Consider the following 13,710-nt stretch of genomic DNA (forward strand, 5'->3'; position numbering starts at 1 on the left):
TTCCAGATTTCTACTAAGGCTGGGAGCAGCAGCATTAGCATTAGTGGCTAACGTCACCACTAGCAGAACGTAAATGCAGGCCGACTGTGCTTCACTGTGGAACCCTTAGTGTTCCAGTAAGCCAGGAAGATATTAGCTAGCGGTTCGTCAAATGTAGCTTGTTTCAAACGTGGTAATACACCCCTCTGAATGGGTAAAGGGCAGTTTCTCAGCTTTAGCTAATGCTAATACTGCTCCAGCAGTGCCAGCCAGGGTTAGCAGCAGGCCGATAACCCTGCTACAATAATACTCGCCCCTGAATGGAGAAAGAGCTAGAGCTTAGTGCAGTTAGCAGCTAATGCTAGTAGCTAATGCTAATACTGCTCCAGTCTTGGTGCTGGAGAACAAAACAGAAACTCCTGTATACTCCTGTTTGGCTTAAATGCTCCTTAATACCCGACTGGTAGAATTCCTACATAAGACGCATCGGATTATAAGATGCACAGACGATTTTTGGAAAAACAAATGTATATTATAACCATATTTCTTACTTCAGTATGATTTTTCAGTGTGATTACTCAATTAAATAATATAATTATAGGTACGTTTGATGTAATAGAAACAAGGCGACTTGTTAGAGAGATAAAACCTTGTCCGATGGAACGGCTGGCGAAATTGTACATCTGCATAGCGATGGCGAAGTCCTCCAGGTTGTTGAGGAACTGAAAGAAGGACCTGAACTCGTCGAACGTGATGCCCTGCGGGGAGAAGATAAGAAGAAAAAAAACGTCAGCTCTGAACACAATGAGCTCTAAATGCTTTAAACCAGACAGCAGGTCAAACAAACAAACAAACGCTGGGTTGGGATGATGTGATCGCCTCTCATTCCATAGCCGCTGAGGACATGGAACGCTTCCATTCAGTTCCATGCAAGATCACTGAGAGCCACACGAGTGAGATGACAACTGCATTCAGCGCAAACACCTGCACCTCCCAGCGCAGAGCTCAGCCTCACGTCAGCCTTCAAGAATCTCAACGTTAAAGGAGCAGTTCAGTGAAAAAACACAGGGTTACACGGTTTTCTCAGGTACTCAGATACTATCCTTCAGCCAAGACCTGATTAGTATTTGAGGTTTGTTTTTTTTCGTTTGGTGTTTTTAAGGCTAATGTAGCTAGCTAACAAGTAATAGAAGCTTATAGAAGTATAATCAATGTAAGCCTAATGTAAAAACTAATCGGGTGATTAATAGAAAAATCAAAGCAACAGGCCGTAAGTTAATTGTTAGTTGTTAATTTATAAAATATCATCAACATTCTATCATTTTTTTTGTCCACTCCCAACTCAGGAATGCTACACATTTTAATTTAAAATAAAACAACTGGGGGCAGCCACTATGATCGGGAGATCGCTGGTTTTAAATCCTGGTCATGCAGCTTGCCATCATCTGACGGAGCACAACCCCTGAGAGCACAACTGGCCTTGCTCTCTCTCTTTGGGTGGGTACAGTAGATGGCGCTCTCTTCCCACATCACTCCAAAGGGTGATGTCGCTCAGCACTAGGCATCTGTGAGCTGATGTATATTTGGGATACATTCTTGGATTTCACTGATCTACTCCTTTGTGCAAACCACCGTCTCACAAAGATAAACAGCAGCAATGCAAACGTTGAATAATGTAGCAAACACGAGGCAACTTCAGAAGCGGAGATATCCATGCTAGCGATGTGCGGCGTGCTCTGTTCTCTGGGTGGATGTGAAGACGCTCCGCATGGCTGCACACGCTCTGAGTGACGTGAGCTGTGAGGAAGCCGCTGAGCTATTCGCGCTTCATCCAGACTGGTTTTGAGACACCGGTTAGCTCCACTGAGTATGAAAGGTCGAAGACAAGTGTGCTAAGATCACCATCTGATACAGAGATCACTCCAAAAGGTGACTCACGAATCGCAGAGTTATACAACGATAACAGCAACGACAAAAAACGAAACACACCTGCTACTGGAATAAATACAACTCCAACTGCAGAAATGTTGGGACACTTTTCTAAATTCTAAATACTTTTTCACAATTCTAAATACAAAAGGTAATGCAATGATTTACAAATACCCATAGATCTTAATCATTTTCACCACAGAACATAGAACAAATACTGTATCAGATATTGTATTTGATATGAACTTTGTACCATTTCATAAGAAAACGTGAGGAAAAACTCTCAAATCTTATATTAGAACAGAAAATTAAGTGTTTCTAACATAAAAACAGCTTCAATATAAGCACTTTACAACTAACTCATATGACTGGATATATACAGGAATTGGATACATACTGGATACATACTGGATACATACTCTGGAACAAAAAATAAAAATGATGAGTTTCTTTGATTTTACCAAATTGAAAACGTCTGGAATATAATCAAGAGGAAGATGGATGATCACAAACCATCAAACCACCAAACTGAACTGCTTGAATTTTTACACCAGGAGTAAAGGCATAAAGTTATCCAAAAGCAGTGTGTAAAACTGGTGGAGGAGAACATGATGATGCCAAGATGCATGAAAACCAGGGTTATTCCAGCAAATATTGATTTGTGAACTTTTAAAACTTTATGAATATGAGCCTGATGAGCTATTTTTCATCAAAACCCATTCCTGGTATTACTATTAATATTTACCTCTGAATACACAGCTGAAGCCACACACTTCCTATTGGCACCTTTAAGAATTCCTACTACAGACAGACTCCTTATATATTCTATAGTATCTCATGTTATTAACAGGGAATGAAGGCTTGTAAGCAAGCAATTATTGTTAGGTAGATTAAATCTTGCGCACTGAGCTAGCTCACTAACTTTAACATCTGTGATTAGCCACGTTAGCATTTTCCAATGAGCTTCTCTTTTAATGACAGTCATTTGTCAGAGATGTCCACCCCCGAAAGGCGAGATGCCTACACTGCATTCAATTTGTTCTAATTAGAGGATAGATTAAATCAGATGCGTCTGAGCCGGGGGAACACTGAACTGCAGAGAGGGGTTGCGTTCCAGGAGTCTCCAATACAAAACTCGGTATGTCTGGAGCATCAGAACAGGTATGATTTAGAACCTCCCCCCTCTGGGAGAAAGTGAAGGACCGAGGTCTATTCCACTCCATTCAGGGACCTGTGGGGCCTACAGGGGGCTTCCCAGAGGCCTCCTGAACCTGATCCTTCCATCCAGCAGAATCCTGGACGGCAGGAGAGGCCTGTGGCAGAGCGATCAGGCGTAGAATTACCTACAGCTGCTCGACACGGGGAAAAACTACGGGATAATCACCGTTCAGACACTGAAAGCATACCCTGCAGGAAGATGCTACTGTCCCGCTGCCAGCTGTGAGTTCAATAGGGCCGAATTTAGATCAGAAGCGCTGCGGCGCGTGCGGCAAGCCCCGAACTGCTCAGCCATTCCGCTAATTCACACCGGACGTGACTCACGCCCGCCGCGCTGATTAAGCTAAGCGTGTTGTCTGTTCACGTCCGTGTTCCAGTAATGGAGAAGTAAATATAACCTGGGGTGGTCTCTTTATTCAAGTTACCAATTAAATAAACTTAATGTAGACCACATCTGAGCACAGCTATGAGCTAGACTTCACGAGCAAAAGTATTGGGACACCTGCTCGCTTGTTGGTTCTTCTGTAATTAAGAGTATTCACACAAAAAACTTTAAACTTAAAACTTTACCTGCTTTTGTTGGAGTAACTCCTAGTCTCCAAAACGTAAAGATTTTTCTATTACCGTATTTTTCAAACTATAAATCGTACATCAATGAATGTCTATTTTCTTTTCTTTTTTTATATATATATATATGGCACATTTTAAGCAACACTAGTAAGGAACAGGGGTGTCGTCATGTTTATCTTCTAATTTAGCAGGTATGGCCGCTGGGTGGTGGTGTTAATCTACACAGATTTCTCTCCTGAAAAATCTCTATTTGGGTGAGTAAAGCTATTCTATTTATTTACTGTAACCTTAAATTCCCCAAATTCTCCAGCACTTAGGCTGGAGCATTAGCATTAGCAGCTAACATCACCGGATAACGCTACTACACAGAGGAACCCTGAGTGTTCCAGTAAGCCCAGGCGATATTAGCTAGCAGTTCGTCTCACGTAGCTTGTTTTAACATGGTAAACATGCAGAATACAGTCCAATATACTCACCTCTAAACAGCAAAAGTGGTAATGCTTAGCAGGGTTAGCAGCTAATGCTAATACTGCTCCAGCAGTGCTAGCTGGGGTTAGCAGCAGGCTACAGGCTGATAATACTCTCTTCTGAACGGTGAAAGAACTGGATGCAGCACATTCTTTCCAAAAACGATGCTACAATTTAAACTATTGCTCGTTTCTGTTGTGACAAAAAGTCATGGGACAGCAACAGTGGTACAGCAACAGTGGGCTACCACTCACAGTGGACAGGGGCAATAGATGGTAATGATAATGACCGGTGGCATCTGGCTAGATTTGTAGATGTAATGCCACACTAAATACCTAAGGGCCCTCACACATAACCCAGAGTCAGTGCAGAATTCTTTAGCTTTCATAGGGCATGACAAAAATCATGGGACAAGATACTCGTTCCTGTGTATAGCACCAGAACAAATACAGAATGCGGTTCTCTTGCTGACTGTACAACCTATAAGCCAATAATTCAAAATAAAAGCGTTGAACTGGATCTAAAGATGTTGAAGCCAAAAGTACATATTTATCCTATTTACTTGCCTGGGACTCAGGACTTAAAATTCCCTAAAAAGGTCCCTAAAATTCTTCTACAGCATCAATAACCTCATCACCACCATTGTCTAGACAGTTGAAATGTGGACTGGTAGGTCCAACAGAACAACGACCTCAAACACACACAAACACACATTTTCAGGCAGTCACTTAACCTTGATATTATATATTTGTGTAGATATTATATAATAAGTCCATGCTGGAATGGATGCTTGCTCAATCGTTTAAATGTTCTCAGCAGATGAAGAGCATATGAAGAATCGATGAAGGATTGACGTTTCACCAGGAACAAACCTCAGGTCTCTTCTCAAACATGGAGCACAGAAAGGAGAGGAAGAATTCACTGTTGGTGAGTTGGTTTCATGTTATGTAAGCACTAGGATATTTTATCTTTGCTTGGGCATGAATTATGGCTGTCAAAAGTTTAGCGACAATTGAAACAGGCCTTTCCTCATTAATATAGCTATTTTTTTTATTATAATGCAGAATATCAAGGTAAGCAACAATTATTGAGGTCATATATAGAGGTTGATATTTTGTATGACGTACCAAAGTTGATCATTTTTGAGTTAGTATCAATGTATCAGTGTCATGGGGCATTATTATTATTTTTATCCCATTTTACCCATCCCACTCTATAGGTCTCCCCCTATCACTAGTGATGCCCCAACACAAGGAGGGTGAAGACTAACACATGCCTCCTCCGATACATGTGAAGTCAGACTCCGCTGATGCAGCATTACCGAATAGCCAACACATTTGAAGGAAAGCGCAGCGACTCGGTTCCGATACATCAGCTCACAGAAGCAGCCTTGTGCTGAGCGACCTCACGCTTTTAGAGTGATGTGGGCAGAGAGAGCCATCTACCCACCCAAAGAGAAAGCAAGGCCAATTGTGCTCTCTCGGGGCTCCGGCAGCTGGTGGCAAGCTGCATGGACGGGATTCTAATCATATATCTCTGCTAAAAACAAACGTATCCCCATTTTTTTTCTCCAGTTTAGTCAATTTGTTTAGTCATTGCTCAAGCTGTTCAGGTGTTTCAACCACCTTTGAGCCAAACGAGTAATAAAAGAAAACAGATGGCCAACAAATTAGAGGGAAAGAACTTAATGGCTTAGTAAGGTGTTGGTCACCATAAGCCACCAGGGCAGCTTCAGTGTTTTTTGCAAAGATTCGTCAGTGTCTGGAGCTCTACTGAAGGGATGGATCACTGTTCTTCTGAAATGTCTTCCTGATATTGATGATGCTCTGATGATGTGCAAATGTGTCAGTCCAAAATCTCATCCTACAGATGTTTAACTGGGTAGAGATCTGGTGACTGCAATGCCAATGTCCAGATAACATGCTCATGTAGGAACCAGAAAGTTTTGCCCATGGGTTCCATGTTGGTTCCATGTTGGTTCCACATACTGATTTCACTGGGTAGAGGAAGCCCATAATGGGTAAAACATGGGCCCCAATTGGGATTGTAAACAGTAGATGGGGTCCATTTGGAAAGCCCAACTCGATTTCGGTGAAAACTGATGTATAAACCCACTCAGAGCTCATGCTGGAACCCACCTAACCCATGTTCCAATCATGTGAGCCCCACATGAGAATGTTGGCTTGGTGCTTTACATCCTTGATTCCCCTGCTTTGGTCTTAATTTAAGCAAATGCTTAAAATAGAAACTTTCTGGCAAATTGGCAACCAACAACAGCCAGGAGGTTACTCTTGAACATTGATTCCTAAATCCTGGTTTTGCAGAACTTTCTACAGTTCTAGGGCTCTGTCATATTAATCACACATTTACCATTGCACTCCTTGTTGACAAGTGCCACCTCAGGTGTGCAATGCTGTAGGGGGTCCCAATTCTTTGAATTTCCCTAACAATGAGCACACGATGTGCCCCTTGTAGGTCCAAAAAATAGTTTAGATCTTTCACGCTTAAGCAAAAGTCTTAGCACAAAAATGTTTAAACTAGTCTACCATCAAACTAGCGTTCAGCTTGGACTCCTGCATGGCGTACTTTGGTTCTTTCATTGGGAGATCACTGGTTCAATTCCTGATAAAGCCACAACCAACTGGGGTTGTTATTCCCAGAGAGACTGTTAAGCATGGTGAGGGTAGTATCATGCTCTGTACGGTTCAGTGGCTAGTTATGATACAGCAGAGCAGTTACTGCACGTGTTGCCTAGCTCCTGGGCCTGGGGTAGAGGGTGGATAAGATGGATAGATGAATGTTCCCCTCAAAGTGTGTTGAGAAGAAGTCCTATGTCCAAGTTGGAATGGTGTTCCATCCCTTCAGAACGTCCCAACACCTTATTTAAGACAATTTATGCTGTTTTTCAGATGAATATTTATGGCATGTACATTAGGAGTCCATGTCTTGCCCATGAATTATGTTGAAGTCATTGGTGTAGTACAGTGTGCTTGTCCATAATCTACCAAAAGAAGGAAGGTAGGTGTTGTTATCCACTACACACCACCACCAAACATCAGAAAAGATGTCTCATACGACTGACAGGCAGCAATAAACCTAAAGCTAATTTGCCCACATGACTAGTAACCATGATTGAGCGCTTCCAGCCATTAAGAAACAGCGCAGTGAAGGTGTTATTAAATTACCAACTAAAGGACTCAACTCATGACAGTTTGCCCCAAAACACCCACTTCCCTGAGAAGAAACAGCTAATGGCTGCCTCTTAGCTCTCTAGTGTTGCTCTTATCTGAGCTGAACATGATACTATTGGGGCAGCGGCCTGTCAATCACTTGTGGAGTGTTTCAGACCACAACAAAGGGAAGGGGTGGAGTCAGGGAGCAGAGGTGACAGGAAGAGATGTAAGATTACACTACGGCTTACAAGCTGGTGTTACAACACATACACACTGCTGATGGAGCAGCGGAGCATTCAGGTGTAAAGTGTGTGTGTGTGTGTGTGTGTATGTGTAGGGCTTCAGGGCTGGAGTAAAGAAGAGGGGGTGTTGAGGAGATGTGTGGGAGAAGGATAAGACTGTGACAAAAATGCTTAAAATATACAGTACTATTATTAGTACTGTAGGTTTTAAAATATATATATATATATATATATATATATATATATATATATATATATATATATATATATACAGCTCTGGAAAAAATAAGAGACCACTTTCTTTGATTTTAGCAAATTGAAAACCTCTGGAATATAATCAAGAGGAAGATGGATGATCACAAACCATCAAACCATCAAACCAAACTTAACTGCTTGATTTTTTGCACCAGGAGTAAAGCAGCATTAAGTTATCCAAAAGCAGTGTGTAAGACTGGTGGAGGAGAACATGATGCCAACATGCATGAAAACCACCAGGGATATTCCACCAAATATTACTTTCTGAATTCTTAAAACTTTATGAGTATGAACTTGATTTTTTTGCATTATTTGAGTGCTGTCTTATTTTCTTCCAGAGCTGTATATATATTTTTTTCTTTAACCGAAATTGATCTTCATTTACAATGAGTTGATTTATTCATTTTTTTTGCGGTATATGCATAAATATTTTAACACTCAAATCTTTTATAGATTCCTGGAAGATTAGCGAGTAGTATTACAGACATAATGTTCTGGAAATGTTCTAAAAAAAAAAAAGGTGTGACATAATAATGGATTGCATCACAACGTTATTAGAGCGTTTCTTACATAACTTTCACAGCTAGACGATACTAACATTATGGAAACGGCACCGGTAAACAAGGTAAGATGGATAAACACTTCAGAAATGAGTAGCGTTTTCTGATATTTTAGATTAAAAGGATAAAATGTCTGTATGTAAAAATCGCATTAAAACTGTAATTCGAATTAACTGAATTAATCGTGTAAATCGCCCAGCACAAGTTGTAAATGAAATATTAATAAATGAATCAATACTGCATTAAAATGATTCTGGAAGCTGAATCAAACTGGGACCTTCTGAATGACAAAAGGGATTGGATTAATTTGGGGAAATCGGTGGTGATATCAAGCTCTAGCTATTTGCAATAATATCCAGCACAATACCTCCACTATAAACTCACTGATTGGACAATTTTACCCCAAAACTGACCACAAAAATGACACGGAAAGTTAAGTTCTAGAAGAGAAGGCAAGAGGACGCACCTTTTCATCAGGTATGCTCTGGCGAACGTTCTCCAGGTAGCTTCGGATGTCCTCCACATTGGTGTAGCGTAGCAGGATCCGAGCGAAGTCCTCCTCGCTGATGGTGGTCATACCTTTAGAGTAGGTTAGGAACTCAATCTCCAAAACTTCGGTCTGGAGGTTATCCATGAACCTGGGCGAGATGAAAATGTATCGTTTTACAGAAGCTAACGATATAGTGGCAGCTTTTAGGGTCTACATTCGAAGATATATTGTGATACTAAACAATGCAGAGCCCATGACGTAACCAGTCCGCGTCTCGCGTCCGGACCGATCAAGAGCTGAATCAGCGCCGAGCTCAACTCAAAACCCGAGGAAAACAGCAAAACAACAGTAATCAGCCCTTTAATCAGGCATTTAAATGGCTTTTTAAAAGGTTAATAAGAGCATTTTTTGGGAGTAAAAGCATAAATTCAGCTGTAATTGGAAATATCTGAACAAAGTGCACAGCCATGTGGATAGAGGCCATGCAGTTACCTCGTGTTTACTCTGCTTTATACCTCTCTTGCGAGTTCAGACCGTGCCAACAAGTTCATATACTGGGTTTAGTTTTATCTGCTCCAGAGAGAGTTTTATTCTATTTGCAGTACTTCTTCAAAGAGACTAGACTAAACTAACTTGTACTTTTTTCAACTTTTTGGATTTTATCATAATTCCAATCTGTATAATGTTTATAATTAAATCATACTGGAAAATTCATTTAAGAAATAAATGAATTCTGGATACTAACTGTATATGAGTAAGCCTTGTCGCTCACCTGTAGAAATCATGGAACGTTAGCTCCGCCTTCCCCTTCTTCCCGAAGAAGTGCACCAGCAGCGTGGTGTCAATCATCATGCTGTCATCTGTGCGCTAGGATTGGTCAGAGAGGGCGAAGGGGGCGGGGCAAGAAAGAGAGAGAGAGAGAAAAGAAAAGCAATGACTGAAAATTCTTGAAGTAAACCTCCAGACAAATGGGGGTTTTGGGGGTGGGGGGTCCGACAGGGGGCGGCAGAGCCATCCATGATGCCAGGCAGCAGCTTCATGGCTTCATTCAGACCCATCCAGCTGATTCAGATGTTCATAGAGATGGAGGCTGAGCAGCACCTGCAGCACATACACCAATCTTTATACCGTCAGCACTGAGGGCCCGACCGATACCAACAGATCTGCCAAATGGAGGAAATAGATATATAAAACAGTCTGAATCAGGAATTCAAGTCTTTAGATCTCAACCGGTTGCTGCTGAATATTACTGTTAAAACAAATAGTAACAAAAATAGATGCACCCAGAAGGTTGATGAACATTTATTCTTCCCATTTTATACAGCCATCTCATTAGTTCTCCACCTATCACTAGCGATGCCCCCCCCAACACCAGGAGGGTGAAGACTAGCACATGCCTCCTCCGATACATGTGAAGTCAGCCAGAAGTCAGTCTCTTTTTAAACTGCTGCTGATGCAGCATTGCTGTGTAGCATCACAGTGCTAACACTCGGAGGAAAGCGCAGCGACTCGGTTCTGATACATCAGCTCACAGACGCAGCCTAGTGCTGATCAATCAACATCACCCTAGGAGTGATGTGGGGAGAGAGCGCCATCTACTGTGCCCACCCCGAGAGAGAGCAAGGCCAGTTGTGCTCTCTCAGGGCTCCAGTAGCTGATGGCAAGCTGCATAACCAGGATTCGAACAGGCGATCTTCTGATTATAGTGGCAGTGCTTAGCCTGCTAGACCACTTGGAGCCGATACATGCAACTCCTGGTCCTATGCATCGAGCTACACATACAGAAGTAGTGTATAACGCTATTTAAAAAAAGACTGAGATTATAAATTTGACTTCTCCTGCTTAATGTGTGTAAAATATTTTTTTTTTTTATGTAAAATGATTTAATAAAAAAATTCTAACATGGAAATCGGCCGGACCCCGGTATAAAGATCGCAGGTCCAGTGAAGGACCATGTAAAACACAGAGACGGACCACCACAGTGAGACAGGATGCCCACAGAGACAAAGACAAACAAACAGACAGACAGACAGACAGGCAGACAGACAGACATATCTGGGCGGACAGAGACGGTGACGGACGAAGACACACGAACAGCCGAGAGGCAAATCCAGACGGAATAGGGCATGCATTACAGACGAAGGCTGAATGCGCACACACACACACATACTCACAAACACACACACACACACACACACACACACACACACACAGAGTGTGTTACTGTGTCAAGAGACACAAAATAGTGCCTCAAAACACAACCTCTATGTAGCTGTAAATAAATAAATAATCAATCAATCAATCAAACAATCAATCAAATAAAGTTAAAGGTTCAGCCAGGCCCCGCCCCTCTCTGAGCAGCCTGTCATGCCAAACGTAGAAAGAACCAGGCAGGGATTCCTCATGTTCTCCTCAAGAGCTTTCAGTGCAATAAAGCCACGCCGAGCTCCAGTTCATGCCTCTGCTATACCTCCAGATTAAAATCCTATCCTCCGAGAAACCGTTTCAAGCGTTAAGAAAGTTACAGAGAGAGAAGAGAACGGTTCCGATTGATGGAGTAAAAACCTCAGAGGACATCAGCAGAAACAGTGCACATCAACAGATGGTGTTTGATGAAAGAACGTCCGTCGAGAAAAGCGTCAGGGACACCAGCAGCTAACACACACACACACACACTACCTTCCACAAGTTCAGAATTAACATTCAGAAGTTTATTTTATTTTTTTTAATAATTTAAAAATCAGTCTGATTGCAGATAAAGATATACACATGATCCTAATATTATCAACCAGAAATAAAAGTTACATAATAAAAGTTACATTATTTTTTATATAATAAAAATAATCCATCTAATAAAATGGATATAATCTATGAATTAAAGTTATTTCATTAACATTCATCTTCCTCTGATTACTGGATAGAATACCTTGAATACCTCAACAAAAAAGCGCTATTTTAGTCATACATTTACCTCAGCAAAGAAGTGCTATTTTGGTCAAACATTTACCTCAGAAGTGCTATACTAATCATACATTTACCCCAGTAATGCTATTCTAATCATACAGTCACCTCAGTATTTCTATTCTTATCATACATTTACTTGAGTAGTGCTATTCTGGTCATAGATTTACCCCAGTAATCCTATTCTAATCATGCAGTAACATCAGTATTTCTATTCTGGTCATACATTTACCTCAGTAGTGCTATTCTAGTCATACATTTACCTTAATAGAGCTATTTTAATTATGAAATGTATCTCAGTGGTGCTACAGAAATCACGTGAGAAATCACTAGGCATAATGATGATTTCATGATACTGTGATTTTGCAATACTCCATATATTGCAAGACAACTCTGTACGATAAAAAATACTGATATCTGACGCCATATAGCAGTAATATATGGCAATATATCACAATGCTGATATTTTTGTCCCACCTGTAATATTTAATCATGTGAATTGATTTCAGCTTTTTGAACGGTCAGGTGCGCTACAACAAGCTAATTAAAAGATGCTGTTTAGAATGGCTGTGCCGGGTGGACAGGCGAATGCCCGCCGGACGTGGAAGCGCTGCCTGACGGGCTTTTCTCAGCCGTGTTTCTCCTGATAGATTTAACGGCTAAATTAATAAGCGTCTCAGCGTCCCTCAGCAGACGGCGAGGACTTCCCTCGCTATTCATTAGAGCTGCGTCTGCCGCTCTTTTTTTCAGCTCCTGGAAGAGTGACGGCACTGGCATTATGTCACAGTTCCTGGAAACCATTAGTGTGAAGTCATCATCACATGATCACCAGAAGCCACGCCCACCAGCGGCGGAGATGGCAGCCTGGGGGGCTTCAGGCCTTTGATCTTGGTGTACAGGTGAAAAACAGTGATTAGAGCTTCCAGCCTGTAGAATGAGTAATACTCACACACACACACACACACACTTATAGACACACACACACACACACACACACACAAATACACAAACATACAGATATCCAGACACTCCACTCAGCTCCCATTCATCATCCACTATCTAATACGTGTGCACACACCCACACACACACAACCCTCACTTACTTTTGTCATTGTCATTTCTCTGTCTAACACACACACATACATACACACACACACACACACAGAGGAGGAGGCTTTTTATGCAATTTTACATGATTATGATTGTGAAAAAAGTGATCCCAAACTTTTGAATGGTGCTGTACGTGTGTCAGAACCGTATTCAGAGCTACAGCTACACAATAGGGCTGCAACTTATAACTATTTTAATAGTCGACTAAAATTCTTTTTTTTTTTTCAGATATTTCACGATTATTTTTTTATCTTGTCCTCCCTTTGTTTCCTACTGTTTTTCGATTGGTTGAGGTTCCCAACAATCCAGTGCATGTTTCACTGCCATAGACAGATTAATAGCAGGACATTATGATTAGTTTTTGGCAACCTCAGATATATTGAGCTATAGTTTAAGATTTTAACTGGCGGGTGGGTTTTAGACAAACTTATACGGACCTGGCAACCCTGGTCGAAGCTTGTGAAGACTCGCTCTCTGCTTTCTCTCTATTAGTCTAAAGACAACAGCACTATAAGTCCTATGTGTGGGATTTAAATGCTGAGAATATGTTTAAATGCATAAAGACCTGATGTACAGTGAGTTCGGGTGTTGTCTTGTCTCTTATCTGGTGTGTTTACATATAATATTTCAGTGATGTTATTATGTATTATTAGTATTTATTACAATTGAAAAATTATTTCCAATATAGAAAGTTGTTTTTTTTTTTTACAATATTATAAAAGCAATCATCTCAAACATTAAATATGTTTTTTTTT

At 41.1% G+C, this 13,710-nt stretch overlaps 1 protein-coding gene across 5 annotated transcripts in view; it reads right to left on the reverse strand.

The window, feature by feature from the left end:
- Positions 1 to 13,710, reverse strand: part of micu3a (mitochondrial calcium uptake family, member 3a) — a 45,097-nt gene that overhangs the window by 5,969 nt on the left and 25,418 nt on the right. For all 5 annotated transcript variants that reach the window (XM_049472218.1, XM_049472217.1, XM_049472216.1 and 2 more), the window contains 3 exons: positions 9,657 to 9,751; positions 8,861 to 9,032; positions 629 to 737 (listed from right to left, as the gene is read on the reverse strand). In XM_049472218.1, the coding sequence (XP_049328175.1) occupies positions 629 to 737; positions 8,861 to 9,032; positions 9,657 to 9,751 (376 nt within the window). The remainder of the gene's footprint in view (positions 1 to 628; positions 738 to 8,860; positions 9,033 to 9,656; positions 9,752 to 13,710) is intronic.

The sequence above is a fragment of the Astyanax mexicanus genome, chromosome 25, assembly GCF_023375975.1.
Source record: "Astyanax mexicanus isolate ESR-SI-001 chromosome 25, AstMex3_surface, whole genome shotgun sequence".
NCBI classification, from domain to species: Eukaryota; Metazoa; Chordata; class Actinopteri; order Characiformes; family Acestrorhamphidae; genus Astyanax; species Astyanax mexicanus.